This window comes from Galleria mellonella, unplaced genomic scaffold, assembly GCF_026898425.1.
Source record: "Galleria mellonella isolate WM207_F2 unplaced genomic scaffold, CSIRO_AGI_GalMel_v1 utg146, whole genome shotgun sequence".
NCBI classification, from domain to species: Eukaryota; Metazoa; Arthropoda; class Insecta; order Lepidoptera; family Pyralidae; genus Galleria; species Galleria mellonella.
The window spans coordinates 1,160,209-1,183,512 of record NW_026441999.1 but is presented as its reverse complement, the minus strand read 5'-3'; the positions used below and the strand labels follow the sequence as shown (position 1 = coordinate 1,183,512).

The following is a 23,304-nucleotide window of genomic DNA, read 5'->3' as shown; positions in this document are numbered from 1 at the left end:
TTTTAGAAAATTATTGCTCTAAACTGGAGATTCGAAATAAAACCCTGTACCAAATTATGTGGCTACTGATGTTAGGCCTCCTTCTTTTATTGTAAAAACCATATTTGGAATACTTGTATTTTGGAATTTTAATAGGTTGATACTTGTATGTGTGTAGGTATAAAATGTATATCATACAAAATTTTGCTATTAAGCACGATACAAAAATAACCATAGAAGTTCTAATACTTCTGGTGAGTCCTGAATGATTAGTAGTAAAAAATTTATTGTATGTGCTAATAGTATAAATGTAAATTGATATTTTGGTGTTTATTACAAAACCGTTTTTAATAATTAAAAAAAGAATTAATGATTTCTATTAAAATTCGTTATATATATGGACCATGCTCTAGTTGAACATATCGCTTGAAATTTGGTACTGGAGCAGTCATGTGGAGCTCTCAGCTTATAAGGGGCAAAATAATGTTAATTCCATAATGGTACCAATTTTAGATTTAAAATTTTAAAAATTTTAATTAGAACACTATTTCTCTAACATTCCTTAAAATTAAAATTTGCAACAGCGAAATCTTTATTCTAAGGATCAATACGAACAACATTTTTAATAAATTCAAGTCACAATTATTATAAATTCAGTTTTCTATGGTCTATAAAACAGTAATTTTGCGAAACTAACAAATTAAAATATTGAGAGAAAGTTTAGAGACAAGACGTCCCAGAATCGAGCACAATGTTACGTTACAGCACTCATTTTTATTGTCACGACCTTAGAGTTACTAATACCATGCTACAAAATATTCAAAAATCTCTACCTATTCAAAAAAAGAAACACGTACCTAATTGGAATTGTTCTAGCACCACTTGTAAATTTGTTAACGCAGCTTCACTTCTACTTCGGGCGTCCTCTGCTTCGCTCAGTCTAGTCTGCACTTCTTCACGTTGTTTTTCCAGGAGTTTTATTTGATTTCTTAATGTTTCCACTTCTTGATTCGCCCGAATACTGTAATAGAAAATCCAAACCAATAAATGTTTGAATTGAAACTGAAAAGATGCATGGAGTATGCAATCGATTCGATAATTAGGTTCATGTATATGAGGGGCATATTAGCAAAAAGATTTTTGTTTGATCTTACAAAAATTTCCAAAAATGCTCAAATTTTTTTCAATGACAATAATTTAGATATTTGATCAATCTGTTAATTTGATAGGAGAAGCCAGTAATTATGAAGGTATTTTATTTATTTTGAACTTTAGTTGGTTAGTTGACTCTGTTTGTATTATTATTTAAATATCTATGTAATTTCTGCCCACGTTTAAGCAAATCTTTATTTTCATGTAAAAAAAATTTAACTAGTTGGTCCTTTCAGTTAGTCGAAATAAAAAAAAAGTGCATATTTTCAGATTTGAATAATGTTTTCAAACTATTGTAACAGGATCTTTTACTAAGATTTTCATTTTATAACCCAATGTCTTGAAATGTTATTATAAAAAAACGGTAGCTAAGTCACTTTCGTATAACTCATCCGAAAACTACTTATCCATTTCTATGCATGAGAGATATATTACCTTATTCGTGTCTTTCATAAGATTAAGAATATTTTTTTTTACAACACAGGGGGCAAACGAGCATGCGGCTCACCTGATGGCAAGTGACTACCGCCGCCCTCATATAATCTCTTTATAAATGAGTACTGACCTGTTGCTAGTATACACAGTGCTGGTCTGCTTAGCCCTTTCCTCGACTTGATTTAGTCTTGTCTGACATTCAGTTAATTTCTGCTCTGATGTCATTAACTCTTGAGTATAATTCTCTTCCATCTCTACTAAGTGATGTCGGAGACGTTCTAGTTCTCTTGACAAATTCTGCTCATGTTCTGACAACTAGAAATTAAGGTACAATAGAAATACTTTTAAAATCCGTCAAACAGCAATAAAATGATGAGAGTATATCAAAGACAATAGTATCTTTGAATAAAAGTTAATGCGAATAACGCTAACTTCTTTGTAAGTATTAATATTTAACCTTTTAATATTAAGGAAAACTAATTAATTTTACTGCATAGTATGGAGTAGATTTTACTACAGTATACACTCGTAGCTAAAGGCTTAAATAAAATGTTGAAATGATAAAAAAAATCTGTGACAATTAAATTAAAGGAAAGGAAATCGTCAGTCCGAATAAAAATATCTTAAAATACATACCTGCACATTTTCTGTTCTCAATTTCTTTACAGTTTCTAGCTGTATAGCAAGACTTTTGTCAAGATTATCACGTTCCTCAGTTAAGTTCCTTATGGTTTGATTCGCTTCTAATAACTCCTCTCTTATTTTATCACCATTGATATTGGCACTTTGATTTAAATTCATTATTATTTCATCTTTCTCTTTAAGAGTCATTTTTATCATTTCACAATTGGAACAATCACTTGTATGATTCTGCAGTAGTTTATCTTTTTCTTCGACAATACCTTTTAATTCTAATAAAACATGATTTAATCTCTGTATTTCATTATGATACTGTATACTTTCATTGTGTTTTAAAGTTACTAAATTTATAAGTTCATTTTTCTCAATTGTGAAATTATCTAATATTGTTTTATATTCCAAGCATGCTTTTTCATACTGCTCCAGTTTCTCTTTATAATTTAGAGCTTCGTGTTCTTTAGCTGTAAAATTATTTTTTAATAAAGCGACTTCAGCTTCTATTGTGTTTTTTTCTTGATCTAATCTTGCATATTCGTCATTATGATGTGTAGTATTATCTGTAGTTTTTAATTTATCTGTCAATTCTACTATAGACTGACTTAACTCTTTTATGGCCTTTTCTTTGTTTTCTAATATATTTTTGTATTCAATACATGATTTTTTACTTTCTTGTAAGTTAATACTTAGGTCAGAAATCTCTGCATTCTTAGCACTAATTTCATCATTAAGAGAAAACAGCTGTTTATTTATTTCTTCTTTTTCAGAGTGTAATCTATTTAATTCATCCTGACTAAGACTTGATTTCTGACTAGTATCATGTAAGGTACTTTGAAGTTCTTCTAAAGTTTTCTTAAGTTGATTGATTTCCTCATTTTTATTTGATATATTTTTTTCCAGATCAGTAACATTTTGAGATAACTTATTTAAACAATCATTATTTCTGAAAATAGTTGAATTTAAATCATTTATTAAAGTATTTTTTTCGTTAATATCAGATATTAACTTTTCGAACTCTTCTTCTAAACGTAATAATTTGGACTCTGTTGACGATAATTCAGATTCAAGTTCTAATTTTCTTTTAAGAACATTCTTATTTTCTTCTTTCAATGATTCAATCTCATGATTAAAGAACTCCTGTTCCACAATTTTAACTTTTAATTTCTCTATTGTCGTTTGAAGTTCATGAACATTTTTAGCAGTTTCTAATAAATCTGCATTCTCTCTGACAAGCTTATCTATTTTTTCGTGCAATCTCATATCTTCTGTAGTATTCAGTTCATTTACAGAACTTGTTACAGTATTAGTTTTAGATAGAGCTGCATTTTCTAAACTAAGAACTTTTTCTTCAAGTTTGTACTTTTCGCTTTCAACTTCTGCCTTATGTCTAATTACTTCATCAAGTTTGATTTCCAGGTCTTGTAGTTTTTGATCCAATGTTACTTTTAAGACTTCTAATTCTTTGTGTTCAGAAGACTTCTCGTTCAAAGAGTTTTTCAAGTCGTCTACTTCTTTAGTAAGTAACACTTTATCATTTTCTATTATATGTATATCGATTGAGAGCTGCTCATTTTTAGCTTGAGAAGTATTTAATCGCTTCTTTAAATCGTCAATTTCGTCCGATGCATCTTTCATCTTTTTCACGTATTCAGCATTAGTATTGCTTTCCAGCTCTTCAACAGCTTTGGTTTGATTTTTAAACATTTCTAACTCTGATAACATTGATGTATATTTTTCTTTTAAATCATTTAGACTTCCTTGTAAAACAATTTTTTCTTTTCTAACATCACCCAATTCTTTCTCTATCCTATTTATCTCAGACTCAAATGTTTTATTAATCCTATTACAATCAGCCAATTCCGTTTCTAATTTCGCTAAATTATCTTCATGTGTTTCAATTATTGGTTCTAACTTGGACGTATTCTTTAAGGCCGCTATTTCAGATATTAGAAAATCATTATTTTTTTTCATTTCACTTAATTCTCTCTCAAAATGTTGAATGTCATTAGTCAGGAAATCATTTTCAGTGGTTAAATCATCAATCTGTGTTTGTAAATGATTAGTATTTAAATTTTTCTGTGAAAGTTCATGTTTTAGCGTATCTATCTCCTTTTTGAATGCATTAATAGTTTTAAAAACACTTTCTAATTTAAATATAGTTACATTGTCACTAGCAGAAGGAATTTCACCAACATAATCAACCGGAAGTTCAAAGTTAACGTATTTATTATATAACTGTGCAATTTTTTCCGACTTAACTGTTTTATGGTTTACGTTATCTAAATTTCCCAGATCTTTTTGAGCTACTTTATGTTTTAGCTCATTTATTTCTCGTTTTAAATTTTCAATAACGCTTTTAGCATTATCATCAATGTTAATTTCATCTAAATCCACTTGATTGGCATTTCTTCTGTCCTTTAAATCGTTAAGTTCTTTTAATAAATCATCATATCTCTCTCTTGGTACCATATCAGACAATTCGCAATGTTTCGAGGATATTTCCATTTCATGTTCTAATTTTGTAACTTGCTCTTGTAACTTAAACACTTCTTCATGTAAATCTTGATTTTCTTCTTGAAATTTTTCAGCGTTTTCTCTTAACAAACTATGGATTCTTTCCAAATTTTGATATTTATGATGTAATGTGTCTAAGTCTGATTTCACCAATCGTAAGTTTTCAATTTCTCTATCTCTTTCTCCTAATTTGTTTAACAATTCTTTTATTTCGTTTGCATATTCATCATTACTATTTTTTAAATCTTCGTGTTCCTGCTTCAAAACTTCAAAATTCTTTTGTAATTCTTTTTTCAAAGATAGCAACCGCTCCATTGCCATTTGATGTTGGGCATCTAATTCTTCTAGGCTGGTTGTCAAATTTTGATTTTCTTCTCTAAGGCGGTTTAATTCCTCTTCAGTATCAGGCCTCATGTCAATAGTGCTGCGTTCTTTCAAGGAGGATATCTCGTCTTGTAATGCGCGAATTTGCATTTCATAGCGGTTTTCACTATGTCGGCCGGAATTAGATGTTTCGGGTGGCGGATCCCAATACCAACTGGATTCTTCATCTTTGAGGCCATTTTTTCTTGAAAGTCTCTGGAAAGAAAAGAAAACATTTATGAATTTGTGTTTAAATGAAATATTTTAATTGGGAATTAGATGTTCAACAATAAATGTACTGTTCATATTTCAACACAACAGTTATTGGTTTTCATCACAGAGTTAATCGAGTGTGAGTTCAAGAAAGATTTATATTTTTACTACGTTTGCGTTTATATCGATAAATTAGTATGGAAATCGAGTTTCTGAAATGGCATGCTAGAGGCGCTAGCCAGGTAGCAAGCTAGATTTCATAATGTTACTTCATCATTATTAATTCATGACAAAATATAACACTTTTATAATAAAAATTTTTGTAATATGTATTACAAACAGTAATTTAAGCAATATAAGTATCACTTAGCTCACAGAAAATCTGTAAAAGGGTGACCATACTGTTACGGTCAATGTATAACGGTTAACCAATATTGAATCAACCATTACAGGTATAGTGTGTCACATACACACTCAGTTCAAACATGATAAGTTATCTACTAGGTTTATGGCGACTGAGTCACGACGAGACGCATTGTGTTCATACTTGTACAGTTTAGTGGATTGTTAAGTTTTATTAACACCAAACTACACGAGCAACTCATAAACTTCTTCGAAGTATCCATATTCTTATATTATTGCTCGTGACAATTTTTTTTTTCAATTATTTTGGCACAGTCTTTAAAAATTGTAGTTACACAATTGTAGAAATTTATGTAGTTAGTTGACAGAATGAACATACAGAGATAGAAAAAAAAAAGAAAACCTACAATACTGGTAACCTAATATATTAAAAAAAAACCTTCCTTCAAGTTTTCCCATTTAAAATAAATAAATAGATACACACAGAATTGTAGACAATGAATATATATTCAATTATATAGTTAAAGTACATAGTTTATCAACAAAATATTTAATTTTGTGACTAGATATTGAAAAGGCAAATGTGTTTCATATACATAAGTAGACATCATTAAAGGAGTATTAAGTAATGATACATTTAAAACCAATGATGAAATCATCGAGATAAAAAAAAATATTATTTCCACAGCGAAATCAGGATAATAAAATATACAACAATAACAGACGAAGTAAATTGAATTTTAGATAAGAAGTTACGTGTTACAGTCTACTGTAGTATAAATGGTGTTATTACTAATTATTATAGATTGTATTGTATCCCGCCAAAATTCTTACAGCATTCATGCCTATATGGAATTAAATGAACCATTCTAATCAGACAATTAAAGTTGTTAAAATAAAGTCATTAAAGTTGTTTTTGAAAAAATAATTTACGCAAAAAATTTATTCTTTTACAGCTTGATTTTTATTCGAGTTCCTAAATCTATTATGAAAGAATAATAGACAATATGTTTAAATAATTTTGTAGTCATTATATGAATATTTCACTTTAGAAGTTTCAAATTGTTTCATGTCTAATACAAACAAACAAAGGCTTGTATTGTATATTTTGCACACAATGCTAAACTACTATTGAATATATTTTAAAATAAAATATCAAATGAGTTGGTAATAAAAAATTTTAAACACAATCACCAAGTCACGAGTTTACGCAAGAAGTACAAGGATAGTTCTTCTTTCTCTGTTAAACTGATATGTTAGTGTTAGTGCAAAACACTAAAGTAATGAGCCAAAGGATATTTCCAATTCATGAGTACATTTTCCATTTAACAAGTGGTGCGTGAAATACTGATAAGAAGCGTCGAAACATGGCAACAGAACCGTTCGTAGTATCCGACTTAATTTTTGACAGTAACTATGTACCTAATTGTTTCGAATAAAATATTGTGGAAGTCTAATTTTGCAAAAAGCAATTACAGTATTACAATAATTTAAAGACCAAAGAAAAGACAGAAAAGATAATAGTTTGAAATGAGAATAGACGAGGTTAATGAGAAAAGTTTAAAACTAATGATAGGAATTTAAAAAAAAATTTCAATAGACATGTACTAGATGATTGTATCTATAAATCCCCGTGATTTGTTGATGACATTTTTATCACTGTGCATCGTCTGTATCCACCCTTGAAGTTAAGCAATCTTTTGCGAGATCTCCAGAGAGAGTTTCTGATCTTAATTTTTACATGTATTACTTTGCTTGCTCCATTTTTTCAATTCCAATTTATAAAACTAGTTATTCCAAAAATAATTAGTCAGAGCTTGTTACAACCATAACTATTATTAATGCCATATTGACTTATTTAATTGTAATCTTAGCGCTTATATTTTGTATGGCAAAAAGTTTAATTTCATTATGACTTATTTTTTCAGAATTCAGTACTGCTATATTTTTCAAACGTATTTTTTCTTCTTAAGTGTTTTCTTGCCTTGTATCTGTGCAAACTTTATTGACTGCTAAATTATTTGTGTAATTATATAAAATGTCATATGTTATTAAAGCTGTGTTTGTCTGAAATAAAAATATTGCTTCATTAATCTTCGGAGACTGAATAATTAATTAACTTTTTCTTTGGGCATTATATGATTTATTTGAGAGGTTTGTTTGAATCGAAGCATTTGGCGTTCCATTGTTTCTGCCTACCCTAATGGGAGACAGGCGTGACAGATATGTATGTATGTATGTATTTATTTGATCATAATAGATCAGTACACGAATATCTACGAAATGTAGTTTTAGCATACTTAAAATTCGGATTTTGAGAACATATAGAACTGAAGATTTATTATTGCAATAACATTTTTCATATTGAAAATTGATGATGATGATTGAGGGTTTTCACATATTTTTTTGCACACAAAGACAAATGTTACAAATTAGTTTGACCAAAGATGTACAACAGACGACAAACAACAAAGAGAGAACTTTGTAAGAGTTCTATTTTAGCAAATTTTTAGAGTATATTCCTTATCAACAGGAAGCCCCATACACTCGTCTGTACAGTGTCTAATAAATGCTCAGTACGTACAATTTATTAAATATAAATTTCCCAATATATGTCTTAAGTAGTATTATTTTCTACACTTCTAATCCAAAAAAGATCTCCCGATGACAATTGGTGGCCTAAATTTAGGATTAAATTTAATTGAATCGATGAATTCTAATATATTGTAACGGTTGTTTGGGATTCACGGTAGTTAAGTCAACAAAAATGTGGGACAATTTACCAACTTCGATGCCAAGCCCTCCAGAATTCTACCGGCAGAGTTAATCGTTGTTAACATAGGATTACGATAAGATATGGCAGAGGTTTTATCAGGCATTCTAAAGACTGTGGCCTTTTAGCTAATAGATGCAGCTTAACTGTGAGCCAATGGCGAGTTTACTCTGCGTTTGTCCAGTGGATATGAGGTTAAAAATATTTAACCGACTGTCGAAAAAAAGAGAATTATGATTTTCGGATATATATTCGTATTATGTATGAACCTTTAGTGTGACGCGTAACTCAAATACATAGGGGGTGTCACTAGATTTATCTGATTTGGCAAATATTAAAAAAAAAATGGCGCGAAAAAAATGGTAGTCGAGGATTGATGACTAATGAAAGGTTGTGGAACTTCTGGTATACTTAACTTCTGGTATAGTGGTGGTCAATCTTCGAGTGTTGGCACACACATACTAATGGTATTAAACAAAATAATTCTATTTAAATAACCAGTGATATAGACTTCTACGAGATAACACTTAGTTCAGCAAAATATTTATATTTCTTTTGGGGGGAAATCAGCTTCACTGGCAAAAATGTCCTTTAAAAGGACATTAATAATTTCTACTTTAGCTTATACTGAATCTGCAGGAAGCTTATTCCATAGCCTGAATAGTTAATGTTTTTTATAAGCATATTTCTCTTCCGCGTTAGCTCGTAACGAAATCCGTGAAGTATTGAGCAATATCCCACCACCTTCGGTACCACTTTATGTGCTATTGTTCTAGCACGCGGCCTTAAGAACTATAAGGAACCCTTCACATAATTCTTATAACATTATAAGGTAGCCATATCCCGTGACTTCGCTCGTAGTCGTGTGATCGTATCGTGATGTTGAACAGCCTATAACCTATCTCAAGAATGAACTGTGAAAATCAAAAGAATTGTTCAAATCCGATTCCGGTAGTTACGGAGATTAGCATGTTCAAAAAAACAAACTCTCTGGTTTATACCTTAAAATATTTGATTATAAATTTGAAAGTGGGTGTATTTACTTGTTGCCCCTTAGCATTTTAATGGCTTAACCAATTACTATGAAATTTGGCAACTTTTTATTCCGGTCAGTTAACGCATCCCGGTCACATGGACAAAATCACGGGTAAAAGTTAGTATTTACTAATGGAAATACTGGAATTAAGTATTTACTAAGGGAGTTTAATGGACGAGGAATTGGCAGCAGCTTCCCTCTTAAAACATAACAAAAGCTTAATTGCGGTTGCCAACCCATCTGCCAAACGTGGCAACTATTGGCAAAAGTCCCCTTTTTGGAGAGGCCTGTGTCCAGCAGTGGATAGTATACGGCTGATCTGATATAATGAATAGAATTAGTGGTCACATTGTTACCAATAAAGACTATTAATACTTCTTAAGAACTTTCATGGTTCAATTCTGGGAGACCCATTACGATGGACCAACTGATCAGACTTTTTGCTCACGTATCATCCCTCAATGACGTCACGTCATTACGACGTCGAATCGACGAACGACGACCGAACCTCGACAGCGTATACCGATAAGAAGACGAGGTTACTATACCATTTCCATCTATTCTAAAATATATTTCTTAAAGTATCGAGTTTCCGATCGCTACAAATGCTATTATGTATCGATACAATCGATTCGAATCGTCATGTCGCGCCGCATCGGAAAGAAAGCCAACGCGGAAGTGCGAATACAATGGTTCATAAAGCGACGCACGTCCAGGTTTTGGATTAGCGTGAAGTGCACGCCTGTATGGTGACTTTCATATGCGATTAACGCTGCTTTCCATTGCAACTACCTGCCGACGAGGAGTTTCTTAATTCGTCTATTAAAAAAAAAATGATATAATTCTCGCCCAACACAATCCTAAATTTGTCATTAGAATAAATAACTTCATTCTCAGTGAATTGTAAGCAAAACTTCGATAATTGATTTCAAATTATTGGAGCTGTGATAAAAGGTTTGCCGATTTATTTATCACACGTGTTAATATTCTAAAACAACATAATGTTAGCAATTCCATCACACAATAGGTAATAATAATAATAATAATTCGAAAGATAAAACTGGGACGCGAATATTGGAAACAAAACAGTCAACACATACATACGCCGCCAATTCTAAAACTATTTCGATAATTATTTTTTTTACTTTTTTTTTTGTTTTCTACACTTATTAAGAGCCGTGTGGTACCGGTATAGAATGAGCCACTCCTAACTTCACTAACTGTTATTGTTTATTTACTTCCTTTACTATACTGTAGGCATCGTAAGAGGCGACTCAGGCAACTTATTGGTCGAGAAATGGGCAGTAGTGTCTCTTTTCAAACATCTCCAAAGCCCAAGTGCGGCTGCCAACCCGCTTGCCAAGCGTGGCAACTACTAATAAAACCCCCTTCTATAGATGACGCCTATGTTCAGCAGTGGTTAGTTAACGGCTGATTTTTTTTATACAACTTAGAATGGCAAACAAACTGACGGTCCGTTTGATGGAAAGTGGTAACCGTCGCCTATATACATGAGCGGTACCATGGACATAACAGAGTATACTGTTTCGCCCATGATACCCCCATGCGTTGCCATTCCTGAGGACTCAGATGTTATTACTACGTACCCTGTAAATTCACGCCATATCCCACCCTTGAAACGGAAACACAGCCATGCAAACACAACTGCTTCACGGTTGAAACACGAATGGGACAGAGGTACCCAAGAAATCGACTTTTGTACATAGTCTCCCTCTGGTAATAATAGTATAATTATTTATTTATTTCTAGGAAAACGTATAGCTGAATGATAATCAATACATATTCAAATTATATCTATGTTAAGCCATGAATCGTTTTCACATTTGCGTAATTACACAATCGATCGGTTTTTATTATATATATATATATATATATATATATATATATATATATATATATATATATATATATATATATATATATATATATATATATAGTTTATAAGCTATGAGTAGAATAGTATAAATAAAAAAGAAAACATAATTATATATATATAAAGTCAAAACACTCAGTCAAGTGTAAAAATTCTTTCACCTATAGAAAGCTATATTATCAGCGAGTTAAACGGGCACTTAAAAAGCCATGATAATTTTGAAACCATGCATAGACAGCACGATACACCTAATGCGTTACTATTCCTTAGGACTAAGGTGTAATTCCTCTGAGCCCTGTAAAACATATTCATGACAAAGCGAGCCATGTTCACTTGACGACAAAGAAATTACGATTTCGTACAAGTCGCCTCACGCCAGTGATCCGTACAATGAGTTTACTTACGTAACGTGTGCTTAGAAACGGTTACCGACAATTATGGAAGTTGAAAAGAGAATCGGCGGAAATTTGGTCAAGGCCCGAACGGAGGTAGTCTTGCGCGGGCTGTGACGTTACTTTTAATATTAGCGGTGTACACCATTCTGTGATTGACACGTCGATGGCTCGCCAAATGAGGGGGATAAGGGATTGTCAGCAATGGAGTTTGACAGCCCCATTGCTAGCAATATGCCTATTAGCCACGTGGTTCCCCCTGGAAACCATCGTGAACAATTCTTGTTGAATTCATCATGATGGGCTAACTGACCTGCTTCATTCTCACCTATCATCCTTCACTGGTGTCCCGCCGGTGTATACCAATAGCGCAGGCGGGGTTACCATTCTATTATCACCCATAAAAAAAGGCTCACCAAATGAATGCTACCGTTTTTTGGACGAGCACCTTTGGGGAGGAGGCGATTATTAGTAGGCGTGGATAATATGAATATACATATACATAGGGCGAGGTATGGGCAACAGCGTCCCTCTCAAAACATCTCCATAGCCTTACTGCGGTTGCCAATAAGCGTGCCAAGCGTGGCAACTACTGGCAAAACCCCGAAGAGAGAGGCTTATGTTTAGCAATGGACAGTTAAAAGCTGATATGATTATAGGTAAAATGGATACCGATCCAATATCTATATATTGGGTCCCTCTGTACATTGATGGCGGAAAAAATGTCATCATCCATTTGGATATCGCCCATATCGGGCGGATATGTATTTTCGAATATGTTAAAACTGTTAACAAATATTTTTTTTTGGATAACAATTTTTTTTTTATACAACTTAGAATGGCAAACAAGCTGACGGCCCAACTGATGAAAAGTGGTAACCGTCGCCTATAGACATGAGTATTACCATGGACATAACAAAGTATACTGTTTCGCCCATGATACCGCCCATGCATTGCCATTCCTGAGGATTCAGGTGTAATCCCTCTGTACTTTGTAAATTCACTGCCATATCCCACCCTTCAAACCGAAACACAGCCATGCAAACCCAACTGCTTAACGGTTGAAATACGAATGGGACAGAGGTACCCAAGCAATTGACTTTTGTACAAAGTCTCCCTCTGGTAAATTACATGGGTACCTTTTAAAAAGGGCGAAAACAAAAGATCATAGAAAAATCACAGTGTCACAGGTTTTCTCGAAAGCACGTCTCTATAATGACACATAGGTACCTAATATAACATTTATTTTCAAGTTGGTAGCAATGGGGAACGTAGGATCAAGGTTTGCAGTTGTGAGTCAAGAATATTATATAAATAACTGTTGTACACGTCACTGTAACGTGTATTATAGACTCGAGAGAATGATTCGACTGGTTTTTTTTACAAATAATAATAATATAGTTTCCAATTTTTTTTGTGGGGCCTACCATTAAACCTAAGTACGTATTTTCGCACCCAAACCTAAGTAAAATTAAGAGACGAAACGGACGACGAGCGGACTAATTCCTAGTGAAGTTTTTGTTATTATTTAAATCATTCGATAACTGAACATGTTTGTAAATAAATTAGATAGTCGTATATTTGAAAATTATTCTAAAAACCGTATATTTCAAAATATTCTACAACTCTGCCATCCCCTTCAAAGTAGTCCCCTTGGGCAGCTATACAACGATTCCAGCGCGTTTTCCATGCTTCGTAACATTTCTGGAACGCTTCGACTGGGATGTCCGCGATTACCCTCGTCACGGCCGCCTGGATGTCCGTAATCGACTCAAAATGGGTTCCTTTGACCACCGATTTTGTTTTAGGAAACAAAAAAAAGTCACAGGGTGACATATCGGGCGAATAAGGCGGTTGTTGCAACACGGCGATCCCTTTAGAGGCCAAATACTGGGACACGCTGAGGGCGGTGTGGCACGGCGCGTTGTCGTGATGAAGGATCCAGTTACGAGCGATGTTTGGGCGCACCCTGTTGACTCGTTTTCGCAATCTTTCGAGTACTTGGCGATAGTAGACTTGATTTACGGTTTGCCCTGGTGGAACAAATTCTTTGTGAACGATTCCACGGCTATCAAAAAAGGCAATAATCATCGTTTTCACCTTCGACTTGCTCATGCGAGCTTTTTTCGGGCGGGGGGCGTGCGGAGACAACCATTGTGAACTTTAGCGTTTGGTCTCCGGGTTGTATTGAAAAAACCAGCTCTCATCGCCTGTAATCTGAAGCTGTTTCGCCCAATTTGGCGCAAAATTTTATCGCGACGCGTTGCTCTTGATTTCGTTTTTCCATTTTCGTGACGAGCATCACACGTTTACTCAACACGACACAGCAGGCGAACTAAACAAGCTAGAGCATCAATGGAGAGAGGAAGGATGCGGTTTTTCCATTTTCGAGAAGGGAAAGGGAATTTCAAGGTCGCAGGGTTACCACAATCGCGGCAATATAATCAGTCTCATTACTTAATTGTCACACCTCGTAGATCATTATTAGTAATTAAGTATTATTTATTTATTTATTCATTAGTACAAATATGTGTACATGGCGGACTTAATGCTAAAAGCATTCTCTCCCAGTCAACCAATAGGGAAGTGTCGGAATACTCGAATGCGGTACTAGCAATTATTGATAATTACTAGTATTATTAACATACGAGTAGTTTTTACATACACTTACTAACAAAATGGATCTAAGATATCTAAAATAAATAAATAAATAAAATGGTACGCTACACATCGTTTATTCGCAACATTTCCTTTGATATTTTAACAAGTTCTAACGGTTTATAAATTTCGGAATCATTTTTATGGTATGTTAGTTCATTTGAAAAGGCATATCCTTTGTGAACAGTGAAATTATGGGGCACTGTGAGTCGAGATTTACGTCACAACAAGGGTCAGCAATGCGTTAGTTATGCAACTGTTCACCAGTTACTAGAGACTTCGTATAAAGTAGTTCGTTTTGGTACCTCTGTCACAATCGTGTTTCTGCCATAAAACTACTTGTACGGCTACTTTGGTTTAAAGAGGTCCTCCCTTGGCAGTAAATGGCAGTAAATTTACAGGGTACAGAGGAATAACACCCGAGTCCTTAGGAATGGCAACGCATGGGAGGTATCATGGGCGAAAGAGTATACTCTGTTATATCATGTTTGTCATTCTAAATTGCATAAAATAAATGATACTATGGCAGCCTCGTAAAATCAGGTTCGAGACTGGTTAACTTGAGTATTTTTTCTTAAATAAAAAATAGTACAAATATAAAAAAAATAATCACCTCAATATTGTCCAGAACTGGAAAAAGTGAACACTGAACGACCCGTACAATATGTATCACAATACAGAACCTATAAGAACTCATCCTAAAAGTACATTATCACTGCTTCAAATCGTAATACATATTAGATAAATAGATACTCTTTACTGTTTCCTCCAAAAGATTACAATAGTAAACTTATAAATATAAATAATTACAAGAAATAATCACAATGAGAAAGAATGGGCGACCTATATACAATATCATGTGTCATACAATCATTTTTTAACAATATTAATGTATATTAACACAATCTTTTTAGAATTTGATCATTATTGTGACAAACATCATGATTGTAAAATGGCATATTTTTTTATTATTTACAGTCACATTCAACTATGTATTTATTAGGGTACAGAGGCATAACACTTGAGTTCTCTGGAATGGTATAGCATGGGGGGTATCGTGGGCGAAACAGTATACTCTGTTATGTCCATGGTACTGCTCATGTCTATGGGCAACGCTTACCACTTTCCATCAGGTGGACTGTCAGATTGTTTACCATTCTACATTACATAAAAAAAATGTATCAAAGTAAAAAATCTAGAAATAATTTAAGATTTTACTCCATCCAAAACAATGATTTCAATCGTAAAAAATATAGGACCAAAATAAAATAAAATAACCTTACAGATCACCAAAACAATCATCAAAATAGGTACAGAATTGATAAAAATATCACGTGTACAGTGTACACAAAAAATCAAGCGAAATTAGAATCAGCTTCTTTTTGAAGTCGTTTGAATATATATGTGTAAAGTAAATTTGTTCGTAGGTTTGTTTGTTACACCTTAACGTCTTAATGGCTTAACCAATCGTTATTAAAATTTGCTATACACGTACTATAAGGGATAGAGAAGCGCATGGGCTTCTTTTTATCACGATCTATAAACGTATCGGTCATGCAAACAAAATTGAGGGTAGAAATAAAATTCGACACATATCGATGCCGATGATTAGAATTTGGACTCGGTTCATTTGAATCCATGTGTGGACCCAAGAATAATGTTTCTTCACCATTAATCCACGTGTAGATCAAGGCACCATTACCAGGTACATAAATACACACAATATTAACAGAGATTTAAAAGAGTAACTGTTAAGTTTCTTGCGGGCTCTTCTCAACAGATAACAACTTTCTGAACCCCGCAGTAGATTTAAAAAATAATGACAATTTAGGAGTGCTTGCAAACAAGTATATTTGAATAAAGATTATTTAAATTTGAAATTGTACACTTTTTCTACTTTTTCAATCCCTAAATGGATTCGACCCCTCGTTTTAGTAGTTAAATTAACGGTAACAATTAAGTTGGACAACGCTTGACTATGGTCCGGAAATCGCAATATCGAATGCTAGCCTCAACATCGAAAATTTTCGAATTCACGTTTGGACCATTTAAAAATGACCGTCACATGTTTTGTGTTTCGGAAGGCACGTAAAAGCGTTATCCGGTAAGGTACGTCAAAGACTTCCAAGGTTCAAGATTTGTTTCAATGTCGGCCTAGAGATGCGACGGCAGAGGGCGCTTCCTTTACATGAGAATATAAAGGTGGCGCTGTAAACGTAGTAGAAGTCAAATTAATGCAAAATATCATCTTTATATCAGCCGTTAACAGTTCACTGTTAAACATAGGCCAGGTGTTACCAGTAGTTGCCACGCTTGGCATGTGGGTTGGCAACTGCAATTAGGCTTTTAGAGATGTTGTAAATGGGACGCTGCTGCCCATCCCTCGCCCTCTCTTAGTCGGTTCTTACGACACCCACAGGAAAGGTAGGGGCGGTCTATTCTATGCCAAGGCGATAGTTATAACTATGTATACTCGAATGGGGAAAAGGGATTGTTAGTAATGGGACTAGAGGCCTCATTGCTAACAATATACCGTATCAGGCCAACCTCCACGCGGTTCCCCCTTGAAACCGTCTTGTTTTTTTTTTATGAATTCAGCACTATGGGTCAGTTGACCTATTATTATCATCCATTAAATATATATATATATATATATATATATATATATATATATATATATATATATATATATATATATATAATATTATAATACGTATTGCATACTGTATCTACGATTAAAAATATATGCATCAATCCGTAACGATACCGTGCAACGAAGCGCGACCGAATATAATATTGTGGATATAGGCAGAAAGACTGATAATACACACCAAAATAATTATTTTACTAGTCATTTCCCACGGCTCTGTCTATGTATTTCAGTATATAAAGTTTTCTATGTGTTAAGTTATAATATAACTTACACGTGTACCAAATGTCATTCAAATCTATCCAGCCGTATGATTGAGCAACAAGCATATAAGCATCTTTACAAACTTTCACATCCATTTCATCATCATCATCATCACCACCACTTCAGCCATTATCCGTCTACGGCTAAACATAGGCCTTCCCTATAGACTGCCATAAGGAACGGTCCTGAGTCACCTGTATCCAATAACTTTGGCTTTTGGCCACAACAGAATATCAGCGTTTTGCTCTTTTGAGGGCAAAGCAATAAACTGAATTGTGACCATTTTGTATTACTGTGGCGCACTCAATAGAAATTGTGTAATCTCTTTTATGTGCCTACTTTCTGTTTGTTTCTGTTTTTTGTATATGTTTTGTTTTATTTCTTTAAATATGTACCAATAGCTAATGTCATTTGTATGCTGTAAGTGATGCAAATAAATTATATATCTATCTAACTCCTTGTGTTAGAACATAAAATCAAGTACACTCAAATTTCCCGCGCCCTCCTTTTCCATTCAACCTGTCAACGTACGCGACCGATCAGAGCTGCCCCCAGCAATATACCCAACCAGGTCGACCTCCTCGCGGTTCCCCCTGGAAACTATCATGGTTAATTCCTGATGAATTCATCATGATGGGCTAACTGGCCTGTTTTCATTCTCATCTATTACCCTTTACTGGTGCTCCGCCAGCGTATCCCATTAGCGCATGCGGGGTTACCATACCATTTACACCCATCAAAAAAAAAAAAATCAGAGCCGCCCAAAATGACAACATTCGAGAAAAAACAAATATCATCGATGGCGGCCGTTTCGCGCGTTCACAATAAAATAATCATAATTAAGGTGCTTCAGTTAGGTATTCATACAAATTTGTGGCTAAAAGTGAACCTAGGATGATCGGCAACCCGTACACTTGTGGGCAGCTCCAGGCAGACTACAACAAGAATATTCCGTATGTCCTTACCTTTCTACATCTTGTCTTACCTGTTCACTTGTGCCGGTATTTTACAGCAGTAATAAAGTCCTATTTTAAGTTCCTACAGTCCACTTAAATCAATTTTCATACCACCTTGCAATACATTTCACATTCTAATATTATAAATGCGAAAATTTGTAACAATAGATGGATGTTTGTTACGTAAAAACTACTGAACAAATTTGAATGAAATTTGATACAAGTGTAGGTTATCTAATCAGTGGCTACTATCAACAGGCTATGTAGGCGCGAGCCTAAGTTTAGAGGCGACAAATTTGAAATCAAACAGTTTAACTGACAAATAAATTGTAAATAACAAAAAAGAATGTAGAGGGCGGTAGGCGGTAGGAGCGGCAAAATTTGAATAGCATAATGGCGGGAAATCTGTAAATCCGCCATTACTCCTAACTTAGGATAGGACAGGATATTATAACCCTTCTTTGCATAATTTTTTTTTATTTTATTTTTATTTTTTTTTTTGGTGAAATAAATCATGTTCAAAATTAAAGGAAAAATGGTTAAAAAAATAAATTTGACAGCTTAGTTTTTATTTCTGCAATGGACGTTAAAAAGGTATCCAGACACGATTAACTTAAAGTGAACTTGTCTTTTTATATAATTTTTAGGCGTTCAATGTTATGATGGAAATTTCCACCATTATGCAAGGAAGGGTTAGGTACTGATTGACGTGGGCAAAACCGCGGGATACAGCTAGCTGATTTATATCAGTTGGATGTATTTGAACACCGTGACTATAATTCGTGTGCCGGTTATGATTTAATGATTTATTGAAGGCACAATTCAGAATTAAAAAGCGTGCAACCTTTGTCCTTACATAACAACATATAGAGCGGAAAATAAACGAATGTCAGGTGATGCGATATGTATGTACGTTGCCGTCTGTTGATCGTGATTCTCTAATATTTTTTTTTTAATGGATGATAATGGAATGGTAACCCCGCCTGCGATATCAGTGTACACCAGCGGGGCACCAGTGAAGGATAATAGGTGAGGATGAAAAGGAAGATCAGTTAGCCTATCGTGACAAATTCAACGATAGTCACGATGGTTTCCAGGGGGAACCACGTGGAGGTCGACCTGATAGGGTATATTGATAGCAATGGGGACTAATCTCCCCATTGCTAACAAAGTGATTCTCTAATAGGGAAAGAATTATTATTTTTATTTAAATATTACATTAAAAAAACTATTTACAATACTTTATATACTGATTCACGCAGGCAAAGCTGTAGGATACAGTCAATCTTAAAGTCTGTACATGGGAATATACATAAGAGCTATTTTGTTGTTAGAATGTTTTTATACTTTGGACGAATCTATTAATTATGTGTATGACAAGTAATTTAATTTCGTTATTATTAGCGGCTATCTATTATAAGCCTATCTAATATAAATGACCTTATTGTTTATTTCTTATAAAAGTACTAGAGGGAGACTTTGTACAAAAGTCGATTGCTTGGGTACCTCTGTCCCATTCGTGTTTCAACCGTGAAGCAGTTGTGTTTGCATGGCTGTGTTTCGGTATGAAGGGTGGGATATGGCGTGAATTTACTAGGTACAGAGGAATAACATCTGAGTCCTTAGGAATGGCAATGCATGGGGCGTATCATGGCCAAACAGTATACTTTGTTATGTCCATGGTACTGCTCATGTCTATAAGCGACGGTTACCACTTTCCATCAGGTGGGCTGTCAGCTTGTTTGCCATTCTAAGTTGTATAAAAAAAAAGTAAAAAGTTTTTTGTTTTTTTTTTATAATATATTGTAACTTATTTGAAGCTCAATTGTGTGGATTGTTATCGATTAAATGAATATCAATATGAATGACATTTGAGAAAAAAAAAAAAATGAAACCAACAGACGCTAAAATAAAAATTTTCTCAAATTTTGCCTATGTGTGTGTGTTTGTTCCGGCATTACGCAAAAACAGCTGTACCGAATTAGATGCGTTTTTCACAGTTGTATTCCTGAAGGTCTAACTTAAAATCGGGTTGCTAAATATATTTAATCTTAATACGCCATCTAGAAATTATCTTATTAATTGCTCCTTTTCCTAAAATCCACGCTAGCAAAGTAGCGGGCAAAGAAGTTAAATTGAAATATTTTGAGCGACTTCAAAAAGGAGATCCTTGTAACATCCTTGTTTTTTTGTACGAGTACGTTACGCGATATCTTCACCAATTCTGAACATATTTGATGATGATGATGATACAAAGGGTCGATGGGATTTCTTCTGTTTTGGTCCTATGTCAATTTTGTCACGACTAAAGTCCCTGATTAGAATTGAAAAGGTTCATTTTTATGACTTCGTCATATCATGTTAATGTAAAGGACTTATTTTCAAGTAGATCACTGTCAGAAAATTCTAACAATTAATTTCAATTTATAGATTTAAACATAAATAGAATAATAAATAATTTTAAATCAAGTAAACTTATTTTATTTCTTATTGCATTCCATAATATACTTAGTAGATAACATTTCAATTATGGACCCTGTGGGGCACAGCAAGTAGGAGAGAGGAGGGCAACACTTTTTTCACTTTAGAAATAGTCTAATAACTTAATAAACACTTTTGAATAGCCACTGGGTGGTAGTTTATTATTAAACTACCACCCAGTTTGGAATGGCAACGTTTGATTTTTTGTAACTATAATACATATTAATCTGGAAGAGATCGCTTTTAGCCATAAGGTCGCCCGTTGTTTTCTAACTGTGATATTATTTCTTGTAATTATTTATATTTATAATAAGTTTACTATTGTAATCTTTTGGAGGAAACAATAAAGAGTATCTATCTATCTATCTATATTTTTTTTTAATATTAATGTAGGTTTTTATGTGAGCACTAAATTTATATACACTTTCAATCACAAATCACTTATTACGTTAATGTCTAAGCACGTTTTACACGTGCAGAACAATGACTCGCTTGGCACACCACTATTGGAGTGCGCTTAGTCGACAGTTTTCAAAACACGCTCGATTGTACCGAGGGCATTACATACGTTATGTTGTGACTAGACGTACTTACAGAGTTGATTTGAAATATTTTCGCAGTGGCCAACATTGGAGACAATGGGTCAGACGCTGGCACTATGTAAACTAATTTTATTTTGGGAGAAAGGAAAGAAGAAATGAGGATCAATGTCGACAATATAGTTTTAAAAGAAACTTTAAAAAATTAACACATATGGATATATAACAACTGTCTTATGTTAAGAGAGTTTATAACTAATTTTTTTTTTATACAACTTAGAATGGCAAACAAGCTGACGGACCACCTGATGTAAAGTGGTAACCGTCGCCTATAGACATGAGTAATACCATGGACATAACAGAGTATACTGTTTCGCCCATGATACCCCCCATACCTTGCCATTCCTGAGGACTAAGGTGTTATTCCTATGTACCCAGTCAATTCACGCCATATCGCACCTTTCAAACCGAAACACAGCCATGCAAACACAACTGCTTCACGGTTGAAACACGAATGGGACAGAGGTACCCAAGCAATCGACTTTTGTACAAAGTCTCCCTCTGGTAAAATAAAGTATAGTACAAACAAAATATAGTACAAAAGGCAGACTTAATGCTAGAAGTAATTAAAAAAAGTAATCAAAGTTTAGCCAGGATCAATTAAGTACTGCCGCATTTAATTTAAATTCTGGAAAAAGAAAACTATATGTTATTTTATCATCTAACTTATTTACTAATATTTACTAACTCTAAAAATTCTAGACTTCTTTATCAGATAGCTCATAATATCCTATAATAATATATAAAACAGAAGTTTGTTTGAACGTACCAATCACTGGAAATATCAGTCGAATTTAAAAAGTTCTTTTCCGATTTGATAGTTCATTCCTTCAGGAAGGTAATAGATTCAACATTACGATAAGACCATGAGCAAAGCCTCGGGATTTAACTAGTTAATAATGTACTATAAACGCAATTGTTGCTCTAAGATTTATTCATGCAAGCAAATATAATAACTTAATCGTTTCCACGTAAGATTTGTGCAGAAAAACCAAACGCATAATCGTCTAGAATCAATTTCACATGACCGATTGCTGTTGTCCTTCGCGCTTGTGATCAACAGCGGAACAATTCGCGTGCACTTTTGTCTCGTAACATCCATGAATGGAATAGCAACCTTGAACACCATGTAATACAGTCCCATTTTCTAATGACAATCCACTTGTCATAGTTTTACTATTATTTCATCCTTATTACCTACCGCTCAGGGTACTTTGTCGAACGTATTGAGTCATATGTTACACACTAGCCCTGTAGAAATACACGTTTCTAACTTTAAAGCAATTGCAATAGAGGTCATTGTTAAACAACAGATTATTATTATCCCATTCAAAACAGAAGAAACTCTAAAAACTTAAGGTTTTACGTCAAATGACATATTTTGGACGTGTGGACGCGAAACGGCTTTTGTGGACAAAGTGCAAAGGTAATTTAAACATTGCGGTTGTAGAAATAGAGTTGCAATTGTGTAAATTGACGTTTATAGTTATGACAATTGTATATTGGCGTTTTGCAACGTCCATTCAATGTGCACAGGCCAATGTCAGGCTGTGTGTGATTGACGGATAGTCTGTACTGTGGCACAGATTACATGGTCGCAGTTATGCAAAAACATATTTTGCGGAATTAATTAAAATTAAAATTATTAGGAACTAATATAGATAGACCATGTGGTCCTGGTATACCATTTCTTTTCCATGTGTCGTAAGAAGCGACTAAAGGAACTTAAAGATCAAGAGATGGCAGTAATGCCCCTCTTCAAATATCATCAAAACCAAACTGCGATTGCCAACTCGCTGATCAATGGTGGAATCTACTGGAAAAACCCCCCTTATGGATGAGGCCTATGTTTAGTGGATACTTAACGACTAACATGGTGATTACCTGTCATTTTCAAAGTACAATTGAAAATTTCCTAATGTTTTCGATAGATTAAAATGTGCTCC

General features: G+C 33.8%; 1 protein-coding gene across 2 annotated transcripts in view; it reads right to left on the bottom strand.

Annotated features, from left to right (window-relative positions):
• Positions 1 to 23,304, bottom strand: part of LOC113523228 (thyroid receptor-interacting protein 11-like) — a 78,535-nt gene that overhangs the window by 10,900 nt on the left and 44,331 nt on the right. For both annotated transcript variants that reach the window (XM_026909109.3, XM_052892045.1), the window contains 3 exons: positions 2,203 to 5,295; positions 1,697 to 1,881; positions 837 to 1,000 (listed from right to left, as the gene is read on the bottom strand). In XM_026909109.3, the coding sequence (XP_026764910.2) occupies positions 837 to 1,000; positions 1,697 to 1,881; positions 2,203 to 5,295 (3,442 nt within the window). The remainder of the gene's footprint in view (positions 1 to 836; positions 1,001 to 1,696; positions 1,882 to 2,202; positions 5,296 to 23,304) is intronic.